The sequence below is a fragment of the Camelus dromedarius genome, chromosome 14 (genome assembly GCF_036321535.1).
Source record: "Camelus dromedarius isolate mCamDro1 chromosome 14, mCamDro1.pat, whole genome shotgun sequence".
Taxonomy (NCBI): Eukaryota; Metazoa; Chordata; class Mammalia; order Artiodactyla; family Camelidae; genus Camelus; species Camelus dromedarius.
The window spans coordinates 13175591-13192128 of NC_087449.1; the positions used below are offsets into that span (position 1 = coordinate 13175591).

The window sequence follows — 16538 nt, forward strand, 5'->3', positions numbered from 1 at the left end:
CTTGTAAATCTAGGTTAATTAGTGTTGGTTTGCTGTTCATGTTTTTTTGCTAGCCAGCTGGATTTTCAAAGACACATATCTGGCTTTGGAATGTTGGTTTGCTGCCTCCCCGCCTCCACTTTTGTGATGATGCTGCTGCTAAAGCTGTTCCATGCCTATTGGCCGAATCCCCCAAGCTTGTACTTTACCCTATAAAACCTCATATGCACATCTTGAAGGTGCTCAGAGCTTCGGAGCAGAAGCCCCTCTGAGCCCGCCGGCGTAATACATCTGAGCACTCCAACCCTCCGAGTGGTGCTTGTTTCTTGGCTGGCCTGTCGTTTCCGTAACAGTGTTAGTTTCAGGTGTACAGCAAAGTGATTCAGTTATATATATATATACATATATTCTTTTTCAGATTCTTTTCCATTACAGGTTATTATAAGATATTGAATATAGTTCCCTGTGCTATAGGGTAGGTCCTTGTGATTTCCTTGTTTTATATATAGTAGTTTGTATATGCTAATACCAAACTCCTAGTTTACCCTTCCCCGCTCCTTCCTCTTTGGTAACTGTGAGTTTGCTTTCTATGTCTGTGAGTCTACTTCTGGTTTAACTTCATTTGTATCTTGCTTTTTTTTTTTTTTTTTTTTAAGATTCCACATGTAAGTGATAACATATGAGATCTGTCTTTCTCAAGAAGTTCTAACTCATTGCACAATGATGATGTAACAGATATATAAGCGACAAAGTAGTGGCTACATAAATCCTGGTTTGCCTGTTTATTACTTTTGTTTGAAATTTCACTGCTCTTTTCTGGCTAGTTGGTGGCCAAAAGCATGACTGCCATTAGTCAGGAAGGGTGTCAGCTATGGTTTCAGCATAAGCATAGCTGGGCAACACGGAGGCCAAAGGGAGGAGCTTGTGGAGGGCGGTCTATTTCTGGGCTGGACCACAGCGAGGCCTATTCCTAAAAAAAAAAAAAACCTCGCTGAACTACTGATTTGTCTGACTTGCATCTTGAAGGGCATTCACCACTCCACCTAGTTTAAGAAAACTCCTGAAATGATTCAGGAGCACCCCCTGGAGAGCTGAGCAGCCCTGCCTTGGGCTCAATAACCAGCGAGAGAGGAAGGGATCCTAACACTCCAAAAAGCATCACAGGAACAAGACACAAGCCGCCACTTCAAATCAGGGGGTGATCAAGCTGATGCGAGGAGCCCAGACAGGAGCCCAGAGGCCAGAGAACACACGGGGACTGAGGCGCTCCGGTTCTCCACTGCCGGCCAGCTCCCCAGCTTCTCCTCCTGGCCCCTCTGTAGCCCGAGCTGCTGGCAAGTCCCACTGGGCACCTGCAAACCATCCGCGCCTCCCTGGGCCCCAGGCCGGCACTCAGCCCGCGCTGTCTCTGCACCAGGTCGGGGAGAAAGCCTGTTTGTTCATTCTCTGCAGACAGGTGGGTAGAGGACAGCCCCGGGAGGGGCCCGCAGGCCCTTGGGGAGTCCTGGGGCCTAGAGCCCACACCGCCCTGGAGTTGGGGCTGCAGTGGTGTTAGGTATTTGCAAAGTGGAACGTAAATGTTACCTCACTACGAACCCAGCTGCCGGCACCCCCAAAATGCTGGGGGAGCTGAAGAGATGAGCCAAACGGGACAGGAAACTCCCTTTCCCACTGACTCAGGTATTTCTAAGGAGGATTCCAGAAATCAGCTTTCTCTGAGAACTCGCTTAGCCCTGTATCCGCAGGCCACCCATTTGTGAGTGTGTAGGATTTAGGTTGGAATAAAATGGGAGAGACATGAAAGAGATTTTTCTGCTTATGAAAGTGGTTAAACTCTAAATTCCTTAGGGATTTTCTCACCCCTGCAAATCTGGAAAGTGGAAGAAATTCTCTTCTCTTGGGATAATTTGCCTGTGGGTTCCAGTCTACACGAAGGGTGGAAATCACCAATCCTGGAAAGGCCTTTGCTACCTGAATTCTTAAGACCCTGCTCTTACGTAATGTACTATTGATTTGCTTGTTTTTACAGATCTAGGTCTTTGTTTTCCATGGCAACCCGAGGTGACATAAAGCTCAGCAAATAAAATTCATCTTGCACACCGAGTCCTAGTAAGTGGGCGGAGCTGCCTGGAGCGCTGTGCTAACGTCCCGAGGCCACAGTGTCTGCCGTGGGCACGGCTGGGGGGCTGACGGCTCTCATGTCACATGCGTGACGTCCCTGAGTTAAATCATGGGGCACCTTTCAGATTCTATACAGGGCTAGGTTCTTAGGAGTCTGGAAAATGGACCTTTAACAGGCTTAGAAGAGAAGAATTCATTAGCAAGGGTTTTCCCCGAGGAGTCAGTCACATAGCTGCCTGAGAGACAAGTCTGTTATTGACTGACTGATGTCTCCTTTGAACTTCCTGTGAAAAGCAGACAGTAGATACCCACTCTAATCTGCTTTGGGTCCTCAGGATTTAGTTCTGGGAGTACTTCCCAGCCTCCCAGGGGTCTCCTGGCCTCACCTTCTTGGGATCCGTTCCTCACAAGGCTGACGGAGAGCTCCTTCTGAAGCCCTCGCCGTGTCTGTCCCCTCAGAGTCCCCCTCATCCTCAGGAATAGCTATTTGCTCCCACAACAGGTTCATCTTGATCTGGTCTCACAGGTTTGTCTCTCTCCCCTCCTAAGCCCGAGGCTTTAGCAGGCGAGAACCGCATCTCACCGTCTGCATCCAAGCCACTAGGGCAATGGACGGCCCATCGGAGGTACCTGATACACATTCATGAAATGAGCGAATGAATGGGGATTGCGTAGTCTCCCCAAATTCATGAAATTAATGGTGGTGACTCAGCATGGATTATCACTCATGAGCATTAAGCGGACACCACTCCCGAAGCTGCCCCCCCGGCCCCATATGCTGCTTCTCCCAATAACACTAGTCGTTGCAAGAAACTGAGGCAAAGCAGCCAAGTGCCAGTTATGAACCACGTAAAAATCTAGAAATGCAAAATTGTTGAATTTGACATGTAGATGAAACCTTTCGGCTCCACCAGTTCAGCTGAGGTCTACAGGGCGGGACTTATGCCCACCCACCCCCTCACCCCTTTCTTGGAAAAAGGAGTTGTTTTCAGCAACTCTAATGGCATCTGTAAAAACTGTACAACCAGCTTTTCATGGTCCACGTGATGATGGATATTTAATTTTGATTGATACAAAAGTGATGAGAGGAAGGGACCCAAGTTTTGGCCCAAATTGTGCAGCTGCCTAATTCCAAGATCCCATAACTCCAAATTCTCCATTTTATTCTCTTTTCTTAAAAAAGAAGAGGGGGGCTGACTCATGTCAGGGGGAGTGGGGTGCCTCACCTTATGCAGCTGTGTTCTCGTCTCATAGTAGGCGACCACGGGGATGGAGGCTCGGTAGTAGGTTTCAAGGCGCTTGGCGATGGTGGTGGTGCTGTCGTCGGCGCGCGCACTTCCTCGGCTCTTCTGGAGAAGGCGGTTGGTCATGGTGTCTGCTGAGCAGTCCATGCAGATTACCAAGTGCGGGTCTCCAATCTGGGGGTTGGGGGAGCACAGCACGGTCAGAAAGTCCACTCTGCCAGGTTCTGGAAAGACCTGGGGGCCCTAGTTCTTTCCTGGGCTTCTGCTTCCTCTCAAGGTCCCAGGCCAACACTGCAGCAGAGTTGGGACTAGACTTCATGGCTCCTCATTTCCAGGTTATTATATAATTCCAGGGATTACACAGAATGCTACCCAGGGCAGTCACACTCTGTCCTCCACACTAAGGGGAGGGATGTGTGTGCATATGTGTGCACGTACGTGTGTGGTGTTTCCTGCGGGAACCCTTTCCTGACCTACTAAGGCAAGTTAACCACGTTCTCCTTTGTTCCACCACTGGATGTGGCACCAGCCCCCAGTGGCATGGTGAGACTGTGCCCGCATTACCTGGGGCTCAGTGGAGCATAATGATTGGGCACACAGAGGTTGGAGTCAGGCTGCTTAAGGTCAAATCCTGGTGTGGTGACTTGTCTCCACGATGGTCTTCATCAATTCCTTACCCTGATGTAATTTAAGCTCTTCCTCCACTGAGACATAAGCCCATTCCTTCATCTCCTTGAATCTGAGCTGAATTGTAACGTTCTCCACCAATAGAATATGGTGGAAATGATACCACATGCTTTTAGAAGCAAGATCATAAGATTTGCAGTTCCTGCCTGGTCAACTGCATCTAGGATGCCCAGCTACTCTGACTACAGAGCCGTGAGGAAGCCCAAGTTAGCCACACGGAGAGGCTACGTGGGCAGAGATCCCCAACCAGCCCTGGGCTGTTTTAGACATCCCAGCGCCTGCTCCGGATGTGTGTACTCAGCCTTAGCCACTGCCTGACTGCAACTGAATAAAGGACCTTAAGTGAGAGCCAGACAGCCAAGCTCATCAACCACCCCCACTCAAAACCCTATCAGAGAAAATAAAAAATTACTACTTTAAGTTACCTGACTTCCACATTAAGTAAAAATGTCACTTAATTTCTCTGCATCACAACTTTCCCATTTGTACAGTGAGGATGATCAAAGAATTGCTGTGAGGATTAAATATGATTAAATAAGGTAATGTAAGTAGATTGCTTGGCATACAGCAGACACTCAGGAAGTATTAGCTATTATGCTCATTTCCCATATTGGCTTACGATCCCTGGATCAAAAGAAACTGTTGCTCCCTCCTGATTTCGCAATGTAAACGAAGGCTTTCTGCTCTGCTGTAGTAAGGTCCTGGGAGGGATGGGAACAAAGTCAGGGTAGGGGAGGACTTTAAGACGACACAGTCATAAGTTGTTAGTAAGCGTTATTCAGACATTTATTTATCTAGCTCGTCTGAAGGATGTATTTTAAGGAACAGAATGGGGGATTCTCCAAAATCTAGAAAAGTGAAATAAACCTCTAGAACATGTCACATAACTTTTCTGCCTTTATTAATTGGAAGGAAAAAAAAAAAAAAGCATTTGAACAGTATAAAGCTGTGTGAACGTTTAGAAGACAATGGCCCCTGTCCACCGGCAGAGGGCGAGCTTGGGAGGCAGCCCAGGGTTCGGTTACAGAGTTTGGCTCCCAAAGCAGTTTCTGGTTGGGTTTGTGCGAGACTAAGCGATTTTTCTTATTGTGGGGTTTTTCAGGCCACTCGTGGGGACATGAAAGATAATTCTGGCACTCATTTGGGTACAAACAGAGATAATGAGTGTCTGAGCAGGAGCTGGCAGTAAATGGACCCAAAATAAGTGCAAGACCTGGAGGTAGCTCTGTCTTCCACATCAATTCTCAAAGTGTGGGCCGTGGACCAGCAGCACAGGCGTGATCTGGGAGCTCGTTTGAAATGCAGAGGATCAGGCACCATCCCTGACCTACTGAGTCTGCATTTTAAGAGGTGACTCTTCACAAAATAACAGCTTGAGAAGCTGCTCTACCAGACCAGTTCCTCGGGCCAAGGCTGGGGTCTCACCTAACCCGCCTTTCCTGCAGTCAGCACACCCTTCCCACCTAAAAAGGTACTGTGCAGTCATTCCATTTGGAAGTGGCCTGGACCACTGATGTCTTTAATACCTAAACGTTAGTGAACTGGTTGAATGAAATAGCATTGCATTGTTTTTCAAAACGCTTTGATCTGCACCTTTAGACAGTCCCTTGGGGGTAGCTCAGCCTCTTTTTGGCTGGTAAGCCTCTAACATCCCATGGGCGGGAGAGCAGAGGACTCTGTCCTTGTCGGAATGAATCACAGAGACTTGGGGACAACTCCATGTCCCTAACATCCCCCTGCTGGCTCCTGGGAACTCCGCCACAGCAGCACTGGGCTCCTCATGGCCTTTGGGAAGTCAGGGGAACCTATCAGCGCACAAGTGCCTCGGAAGGGCGTTGAGATCCCATAAGGACATTTCAGCAGCCTACGCACCGGGCCACCCCTCGGACCCCTCCAGCCCCTCTGTGGGGAGGAAACGGAGGCCCACGGAGGTTAACTTGCCCGAGGTCACTGAGGACTAGTGAGTGACAGTCCTGGGCCAGCTGCATGGAACTCCAAAGCCTGGTGACCACACCCTAGTGGAGGGCACCAGAGCCTACAGAACGGGACTTGGGCCGGACGCCTGGTGGGCCACATGGAGCCGGGAGGGGAGGATGGGGTGGCAGGAAAAGAAGCGGTTGGTGTCAGAGGCCACCTCATTTTACTTTGTGGGGTTCTGGCTGGGGTCGGCACTCACCTGGGCTGAGAGCAGCCCACCAGGATGAGGCTGTCAGCGTTAGCTGACTTGTGATGATGACTTTGCCTGGATAATTCCAGCGGGTGGAGCAGGAGGAGGCGGTTACCTGGGCCTCCTCGGCCCCAACTTTAGTTTTCTTCTGATCAGGTCAGGACACAGGTTAAGACCATATTACCAGTGGGCAGGGGCCTGCCATCCAGGAACTCTCTATGGTTCAGAATACCAGCTTTCTTGTTCTCACTGGGGCCTCCGTCTGCTCATTTTCAGTGAGGATTACAATAGTTTTTACCTTATAGGATGATTGTGATGGTTAAATCAGTTAATATGTGGGCCATTGCAAGCACTACATAAATGTGAGCTAATGTGGGCCTGGCAGTATTTTCATCCCTTTAAATTTTGTAAAAGCCCCAGTTGGTCAGATTTGGGTTTAGAAAGAGTCGGAGGCCCAGTCTACACTTTTAGCCTAAGTCACACGCTCCGGCACTGACCAGCCTCACCGCGCTGGGAGGTGACACTGGCTAACAAGAGAGCCACGGGCCTATTTCCCATTTGCTCTCACCCCTGAGGTATGTCCCCTTGGGGAGCCTCACTGAGTGGGGGTGACAGGGTCATCCCAGCATTCCTGAACACACAAGCCCCATGACAGGAACACCACCACACTGCCACTACAACACCTGCCCCAACACGGCCATCACACAGCTCAAAGTTCTGCAGTGAACCAGCAGTCAGAAGAGGAGGGCTGGAAATCTCAGGTGGAAAAATCCCAAGGTGGTCCCCAAACAACCAGAAACACCCACTAGAAAGTCCGGTGGCTAGACTCAGACCTTTTTCTTGGCTGAGAGCTCATTCTGAAGATGACAGTACATTTGTAAACAGACTCACTGATTGTGGAGCTGAGGAATGTTAGGAGATGGTTAAAGGCAGTCAGAATACACTGTCATATTTATACAACCAGGAAAACCATCTGCATAATCAGGCTCAGGGCAGAATTTCAGCTAAGAGGCTCCTGCGAGGGAAAGGCGAGCGCAAACTTCTGTTAACGTGTGTTTAGGTTGGCTGCTGTGGAGTAAACGCTGGGTTCCCACAGGAGAGCGTTTCAGTTTCACACCTGGGAGTCAGGCCAAGCACACGCCCTCCTTGGGGGGATGATCATCTGTAAAGTGGGGATAATAACACCGTCTGCACAGGACTGTGAAGATTAATAAAACGACATAGGTGGGCACCGAGTGCAGTTCCTGCACATTTTAAGTGCTCAGAAAATAACAGCTATTATTCAGTTGGTTCTGTACTCTGTGTGATTTTTAACTGCGTAAGGACAGGTAGAACAGAGGCTGGGAGCCCAGACATCTGCGTGTTCTCTCTGGTTAGTTACCTTCGTTTTATACCTTCTTGTATTGTCACATGTCTATATAATTTGTGTTTCTATAGTCAGAAAAAAATCTACTTAATTTTGAAAAAAACTGTAACAATTGATTGAACACCATACCAGGCTTATATATGTATTGAGACACTTTTGAAGGATTTCACCCAATCTTTCCCCCAAAACATTGAGGTAGCTACTTTCTTTCTTTTTAAATGGAAATATAGTTGACACACAACACTGTGTCAGCTTCAGGTGTACAGGGATTTGATGTCCACATACATTATGAAATGATCACCACAGCGGTCGGGTCACCATCTGTCCCCATACAAGGTTATTACACTATTACTGACCGTGCTCACTGAGCCGTACCGTACCTCCCCGTGACTTATTTATTATATAACTGAGGGCTGGTACCTCTTCATCTCCCTCATCTATTTCGCCTACCTCCACCCACTCCCTTCTGCCAACCACCTACCTGTTTGTTCTCTGTATCTATGAGTCTGTTTTTTGTTTTTGGGGGTTTGTTTTAGATTCCACATAGAAGTAGATCATGCTGAATTTGTCTTTTTCTGTCTCACTTTTTTCACTTAGCATAATACCTTCTGCATCCACCTATGTTGCAAATGGAAAGATACATTTTTTTTAAACCACTGGAGGCAACTTTTAAATCTGTATTTTACAGAGGAGGAAATTGAATTTAAAAAATATAGTTAAGGGACTTGTCATGGACTTATTATTTTTGAAATCAAATATGATTTACTTTAGTCAACATTTTGAATCTTACTGTAATTGTTTTTTGTGTCTGTTTCCTCCTCTTTCTTTTCTATTGAAGTATAGTCAGTTTACAATGTTGTGTTAATTTGTGGTGTACAGCATAGTGCTTCAATTATACATATATATATTCCTTTCCATATTCTTTTTTGTTATAGGATATTACAAGGTATTGAATATAGTTCCCTGTGCTATACAGTACAAACTAATTATTTATCTATTTTATATTTAGCAGTTAGTATCTGCAAAATCTTGAACTCCCAATTTACCCCTTCTTACCCGCTTCCCCTCCAGTAACCACAAGTTTGTTCTCTATGTCTGTGAGTCTGTTTCTGTTTTGTAAATAAGATCGCTTGTCTTTTTATTTTTTTTAGAGTCCACATATAAGTGATACCATATGGTATTTTTCTTTCTCTTTCTGGCTTATTTCACTTAGAATGATAATCTCCAGGTCCATCCACATTGCTGCAAATGGCATTATTTTATTCTTTTTTATGGCAGAATAGTATTCCATTGTACAAATGTACAACTTCTTTATCCAGTCATCTGTTGATGGACATTTAGGTTGTTTCCATGTCTTGGCTATTGTAAGTAGTGCTGCTATGAACATTGGGGTGCATGTATCTTTTTGAATTAAGGTTCCCTCTGGATATATGCCCAGGAGTGGGATTGCTGGATCATATGATAAGTCTATTTTTAGTCTTTTGCAGAATCTCCATACTGTTTTCCACAGTGGCTACACCAAACTGCATTCCCACCAGCAGCATAGGAAGTTTCACTTTTCTCCACGCCCTCTCCAACATTTATCATTTGTGGACTTCTGAATGATGACCATTCTGACTGGTGTGAGATGATACCTCATTGTAATTTTGATTTGCATTTCTCTGATAATTAGCGATATTGAGCATTTTTTTCATGTGCAGGTTTTGAATACAAGTCTGTGAATACTGAAGCCATTATACCTAGGGGTTCACATATGGGGTAGGAGACAGGGATGGTGGTTAGAAACCCCGACCCCTTTTTCATATTTCTTCTCTCTCATTCTCTCTCTCTCTCTGCCATACACCCACCCACCCTTCCCTTCCCTAAAACACTATGTTGCATACTGAAGACACAGATCATTAATTCAACAGGGGAAAAAAACACCTTTGGGAACAGAAGACAGGGTGGTAATAGAGAAATCGCATACAGAGTTACCCCTAAGCTGTGGATATTAGTTTGCGCTGGTCTTTGTGGTGTCATGTACAGCAGCCAAGCAGAGCCTCAAAGCACCTGCTCTCGGAGCAGTCAGCTCCAGGTCTGCAAAAGCATCAGCCTAACTAACTGAATCGGATTTTTTTGAGCAACAGATGGTGCCGAGCATCAAGCACAACAGTCCCTGGGATACGGATGGGCTGGGGAGACGTCTGTGGGCTAGAAAACCATCCACAGCCCTGAACGGGCTTCAAACAGAGTCGCAGGCCTGACAGGTTTGCCAGGAACACTCACTGGGCTCTCAGCCAGGCTGATGCCTCTGAATCTCGGGAAAATCAGGTATTTGTCTTTGCCAAATTTCAAATTAATTACTTGCCTGTAATTTGGAAGGGGCTGTACAAATGATGGGGTCCCTGCAGGGCACAAGCAAATCAGCAGTACCTCACCCTGTGCTTGCAGCATCTTTTTCTTCTGGTCAGGTTTAAAGCAGGTGTGTGTGTTGGAGGGCTGGATGCATTCTCTTGCCCACAAGTCAAACTGATATTAGAAGCTTCTAAATTGCTGTACCCAGGGACAAATCAAGATCATGCTTCATCTTTGCAAACTTCTCCGAGCAGAATGCAAAAGACTTTTTTAAAAATAAATACCTCATTGGAAGGACGTCAATTCAGTAATGAAAAGGAGGAGGCCCCTGTATACCTTTTGAAAGGGCACCATGTATTTCAGCATTGGTTGAAACTATCCAGTTGCCACGTTGATGACTCTTTCTTGCTCCTAAATTTTAGTTAGGCTTCTTTGCACATTGTGAAACCTGTCTGAATGGTGCTCACAGTAGGAAAATTTTGCTTTTTTAAAGGAAGATCGTATGGATGATTTGAATTCAGACTCACCCAAAGGCCAGTGACAGACCAGGTGGCCATCTAAAGTCCTTACCTCACCCTACCTAGGTTATAAGCAAAGGAGAAGGGGGTGATGGAGCAGGAATGTATGGCTTTGTATGAAGTGTGATTAAAAACATGTGTGACCCTAAACTAGATAATATTTTATAGCTTTTTATAGCTTAGAAAACACAATATGCGTGTTACGTCATTTAATGCTCACAAAAACTCTCTGAATAGGGTTTGCCAGATATCCCACTATCTTCTACAGGGGAGGAAGCTGAGGTTGAGTGACGTGTCCAGGGTCACACTAAAATATGGCTGAGGTGAAAATCCAGCTTCTCTGACTCCAGGCACCACAAGTGACGAGCTTTGAAGAAGTTACCTTGGAAGGCCCTCCGTGAACACCAACAGTGCTGTCGCTGCTCTTAACAGTCTGGAACCCCACAGGCCTAAGTTCAGGGTTTTGCCATCGGATCCAGTTCAAAAAGTCCCCAAAGGAGAATAAAGATCATAATTTTGCTGCTGTTGTCGGCACACAGTAGGTGACCAACAAAGATGCTCATCTTCCCCACACATCTTATTTTTCCCATGTGGCCATTTGGAGGGTTCAAAAGAATATTTCAGTCCAACTGAGAGCAATTACATAAAAAAAGGCTTTTAAAAGCATATTTTCCCCAGCACTCCTAAGCAAGTACATGGCCTGGCCTGACCCTTCTGGAGACCCTTCCAGGGCTTTGAGACCTTCAGTTCATAGGCAAGGTCGAGTGTGAAGTCACCTGTTGGAGTGCTGCCGCCTTGAAGCCTGAACCTCAGTCAACACCGCAGACCAGCAGCAGCATGCACCCATACCCTCTGGGTTTTGATGGCGTGTTTACACAACTGCCACCCCCACCTGGCAGGAAGCCCCTCCAGTGCCCGTCACACCTTCCTCTTCTCTGGATCTCCCCTCGCCCACCCTGGCCCTAATTCTGAGGTGGTGCAAGAAAGACGCCTTCACCCCTCAGTTACTCAGGGCATCCCCAGGAGCCTTATTAACAGCCTGAACACTGGCTAGAAGATTAGAATAAACAAAAATGTATGACAATCCACCGAAGACTTAATATTGTTAAGATGTCAACACTACCAAAGCGATCGACAGATTTAACATAATCCCTGTCCAAGTTCCAACGTCATTTTTTTTTCAGAAGTAGAAATATCCAACCTAAAATTCATGCGGGCTCTCAAGGGACCCTGAATAGCCAAAGCAGTCTTGAAAAAGAACAAAGTTGTAGGTCTCACACTTCTGATTTAAAAGCCTACTATAATAATGGGAAAGAATCTGACTATATACATATATATGTGTATGTGTATGTATAACTGGATCACTTTGCTGTACATCTGAAACTGACATTGTAAATCAACTGCACTTCAATTAAAAAAACTAAAAAAACTTATTACAAATCTATAGTAATTAAAACAGGGGTAGTACTGGCATAAAGTCAATAATTTAGACCAATGGAATATAATATAGAGCCTGGAAATAAACTCTTGAATGTGTGGTCAAGTGATTTTTGACAAGGGTGCCAAGACCATTCAGTGGGGAAAAAAACAGTCTTTTCAAGAAATGGTGTTGGGAAAGCTGGATATCTATATGCAAAGAATAGAGCTGGACCCTTGCTTTACACGATATACAAAAATTAGGTCAAAATGATTTAAAGACCTGAATGTAAAAGTGACGACTACAAAATTCGTGGGAAAAAAGATAGGTAAAAAGCTCATGACACTGGATTTGGTGATAATTTCTTGGACACAACACCAAAAGCATAGGAAACAAAGCAAAAATAGATAAACTGGGTTTATATCAAAATTAAAAACTTCTGTGCACCAAAGAACACAATCAACAGAGTGAGAAGGCAACCTGTTTAATGGGAGAAAATATTAGGGAGTCATACATCTGATAAGGGGTTAAAATCCAGAATACACCAAAAACTCCTACAACTCAACAACAACAAAAAAACCCAAAAACCTGGTTAAAAAAATGGGCAAAAGACTTAAATAGGTGTTTCCTGAAAGAAGACATACGAATGGCTAACAGGCACATGAAAGGATGCTCAGCATCATTAATCATTAGGGAAATGCAAACCAAAACCACAGTGAGGTACCACCTCGCACCCATTAGGATGGTTACTATGGAAGTCGTGGAAGTAACCCAAGCAGCCATCGATGAATGAATGGAAAAACAAAGTATTATTCAGCCTTCACCGGGAAGGAAGTTTTAACACATGCTACAGCATGAATGAACTCTGAGGACATTATGCCAAATGAAATAAGCCGGTAACAAAAGGACAGATCTGTCTGATTCCCCTTATGTGAGGTAACTAGAGTCGTCAGTTCAAAAAGACGGGAAGTGGACACGCGGTTGCCAGGGGCTGAGGAGGGGGGAGTGGGGAGTTGTTGTTTAATGAGTGTAGATTTTCAGCTTCACATGAAAAGAGTTCTGGAGACTGGCTGCACGACCATACGAACACACTTAATATGACTGAAGTGTACCCTGAAAATTGGTTAAGATGGTAAATTCTAGGTTCTGTAAATATATAGAACATGGTAAAATATTACTAGTGATTTTTTTAAAAAATAGAACAATCCTCCCAATTCCATTTTGTTAAAAAGTAGTTGATTATATAGAAGTCTGAACTCTTAAAAGTGGTTTGTTTTGTCGGAAAAAGCTCATTAGAATTCTGGTCCATGAGCGCTCACCAGGAGTTACCTGGAACCCTCACAGGCACAAAGCTCTGCTCACAAATCCACTTCTCCCTGCCCACCCCCATCCTGCCGACAAAGGTTTCTGAGCTGTGATGGAGAAAGTCAGCCCTGGGTGGGGGGTGGTCAGGGCCCACCCTTGCCAATGGGGCCAGGGGAATTTTTGGTTGCAAGCAGGAAATGCAAGGCAAGGTGAGCCACAGTCCTTTAAATATTTAGATACCACCTAAGGAAACTAGATAAAACAGAGGCTCAGGAGGAGGTCACACTAACCCCTAGGAGACACACAAGTACTATCCCACTTAATCAATGCTGCAGCACTAGAGACGGACGGAGATGGGCCCCCCCAGTTCTAGTCCTACCAGTAGTCACTTACCGATGAATTGTCTCTTACTAGCTGTGTGGCTGTGGGCAAGTCACATAATCTCTCTGGGCTTAATTCATCACCTGTACCATGAAGGTTATTACAAGTCTATCAAATGAAATAATATAATAAAAATGTTTAATATAGTCTAAAGAGATGTCCATATGAAAATTAATTCGTGTAGGCTCTGGAGTCTTTGTTTAATAAATGGGGACAATTGTTTCCCTCATTTGGGTTTTGTAAAATTACAGACAATGTATGTGAAATGTGCAGCACAGGGCTCAGCCCAGAGAAGGTTCAGCGAATGAGAGCAATGATGGTTTTTACTTACTGCTCTTTCTGTGAGTGGCCCTGAGCCACCCTCTTCACTAGGAGTGGGTGAGGCTGGGATGCAGGGAGGTGGAAGGATACATAGACCTGACTGTCTGTCCAGCATCCTTTCTCCCTGCCTTCTTCTAAGGGCATCTTAGTTTTCCTTTGGGTAATTCTCTTGCCTTTCTCAGTCTGTGTGGTTCAGGTGTGGTGCCCATTCTCCCTTCCCATCCCTGCCCTGGTCCTCCAGGCTGGACCAGGACATTCCTGAATATCCACAATGATTGATTCAGTGATGGCCCATGACCTAATAACCCAGGATAAAGAAATAAAACCCTGGGTTTTTTTTTTTTTTTTTGCTGGACCCACTGGAGAACAGAAACACTTTCCTGTGAAATCACTTAGATAGTAGACTATAAGCCTGCTGAAGGAAGAAAATAAGGCCAACACAAAGAAAGAAAATCCAAGAGATGGATAAAGTCAGAAGACTGATGAACAAATTTGAATTCATGGATCCAACCAAGTGTGAACCACTCTTGATTTTAGCTGTTTGAACCAATAAATCCCCCACCACCGTCCCCCATCCCCCAACCCTTTTCTTGCCTGCATGCTGAGTTTCAGCCATTTGTAATAGAAAGTTTTGTTTAATGTATTGGGGAAAGGGATAGACTCTGAATTTATCCCCCAGCCTCAGTGATGTCCCCTGTTTTCCTTCTGGGACGGTCCCCACACAACACTCACCCGACGTCCGAACTCTTCCGCTTGCTTCACTTCCCGAGGGTAGCCATCGATCAGGAAGCCCTTGGTGCCGCGGAGGCCGGCCACCACGGCCTCCCTCAGGAGCTCCAGCATGACGCCCTAGAGCAGAGGCAGCGCGGTCAGGCCCCGGGCCCTCCCGCAGGACAGCGCTCGGGTTGCCCGGGTCCCATCGCGGGAGTCTCGGCAGCATGAACAGCGGTCAGCAGTACACCGTATTTCATCCTTTCTAAATCTCTCACCCCCCACCTCCCCATTTTAATAGCTATGGATTTGGCAGGTATCTTACAATCAGTGCTGGGTCACAGTTTAATTGTTCGTGTTTTTCCTGACTGGCATATTTTTATCGGTTATATTTTACTGGGGTGTCTAAAAGCAATGGCATCTTAGATCAGATGAAATATGGTGCTCCGTTTCAGACAGTAGCTCTCCATGAATTAGGCCTAACTGCAGTTTAAAACTAGACAAGAGATGGTATAAAACACGCTTCACTCTTGATTTTTTTTCCAGTAAATACTTTATAAGGTTTGACATTCATTGACTTGAGGAGACTATCAGCAGAGAAGAAGCAGCATTTTCTAGCACAATCACTTTCTCTGTTAAAATTTTTTAATCATCTTTTTTTCAGTTTTTTTTTTTTTGTTTTGTTTTTTGGTGGTGGGGAGGTAATTAGGCTCATTCATTTGTTTACTTTTAGAGGCGGTACTGGGGATTGAACCCCAAACCTCATGCATGCTAAGCATGTGTTCTACCACTTGAGCTATACCCTCCCTACACTGTTAAAATTTTTGATTTAACTTGTGTTTATGGAAAATACAGAAGGAGAAAGACACAGAAGCTTGGGAATGGATGAAAAACAAATGCAACCAGCTGCCCAAATGTGGGGAAGTCTTTGTGATGGCTGGTTCCCTGGCATCCTCTGACTTTTGGCACAGGCTTGGGGAATGTGGCCATTGTAAGGGCAGACAGAAACTATCCCTAGATAATAGGGAATGACATCCTCATGAAGTTTATATTCTAGTGAAAAAAAATAGATGATAGATGCAAAAATAAATATAAAAAATAATCAGCTAGAGAGAACTACTCTCAACAAAATAAAAGCAGGGCAAAGAGAAGCAGAATGCTGGAGGTGCTATTTTAGATGGGGTGCTCAGGGAGAGCCTCTCTGGTACACTGCGGTATTTAAGTAGAGATCTGGATGATGTAAAGGAGCAAACTATGTGCATGTAAGATGGAAGAGCACTCAGGCTGAGGAAATAGCAAGTGCAAAGGCCCTGAGGCAGGAACAGGCTGGCCGGTGGGAGGAACAATGAGGAGGTCAGTGGCTGGGCAGGAGTGAGCAAGGTGAGAGTGGTGGGAAACAGTGCTGGAGAGCCAGCTGGAGTCCAGAGCCGTGGGAAGGAGTCTGGATTTCATTCTAAGTGCAGAGGGGAGTCATTGAAAGGTTCTGGGAAAAGGAAGAAACGTTTTCAAGATATCACTCTCACTGCTGTGAAAAGTGTAAACTGTAGGAGGAAAAGAATGGGCAGAAGGGGGTCCACTAAGAGGCAATTGCAGTGGTCGGCTCCCTCTCGTGAGGACCCTCCTGGCTTCCAGGTGGGAAACAGACTGCAGCTGGTTAAAGAAGCAGTGGAAAGCTCTGTTAGCTAATAGGGACCACAAAGCCTAGCACAGGACCTAGACTGGCAGGGATGAATATTTTTTGATACCTGTGGCATCCAGCTTCCCAGAGATGGATGATGATTTGAAAAAAATACACCTAAAAGGGGTATTTTTTATTTAAGCTACACAGGGAAGATACCAAATTTCAAGTTAATGCTATTATACCTCCCGGCACTAGACCAAAATGTTGTTTTTTATTTTCCAGAGGGTTCTAATTCTAGACTCTGTTGCACCGTACTCACCTCTGCTTTGAAGATTTCGACTCTAAAGAAGGGGAACAGTTTTAGGG

At 45.5% G+C, this 16538-nt stretch overlaps 1 protein-coding gene across 3 annotated transcripts in view; it reads right to left on the reverse strand.

The window, feature by feature from the left end:
- The window catches only part of AK5 (adenylate kinase 5), a 213569-nt gene that overhangs the window by 15728 nt on the left and 181303 nt on the right, over nucleotides 1-16538 (reverse strand). For 2 of the 3 annotated variants that reach the window (XM_031465421.2, XM_010989052.3), the window contains exons 12-13: nucleotides 14573-14689; nucleotides 3327-3518 (exon numbers count right to left, since the gene is read on the reverse strand). In XM_031465421.2, the coding sequence (XP_031321281.1) occupies nucleotides 3327-3518; nucleotides 14573-14689 (309 nt within the window). Of the gene's footprint in view, nucleotides 1-709; nucleotides 950-3326; nucleotides 3519-14572; nucleotides 14690-16538 lie in introns of those variants that run through there. The other variant, XM_031465420.2, reaches the window with a different exon arrangement.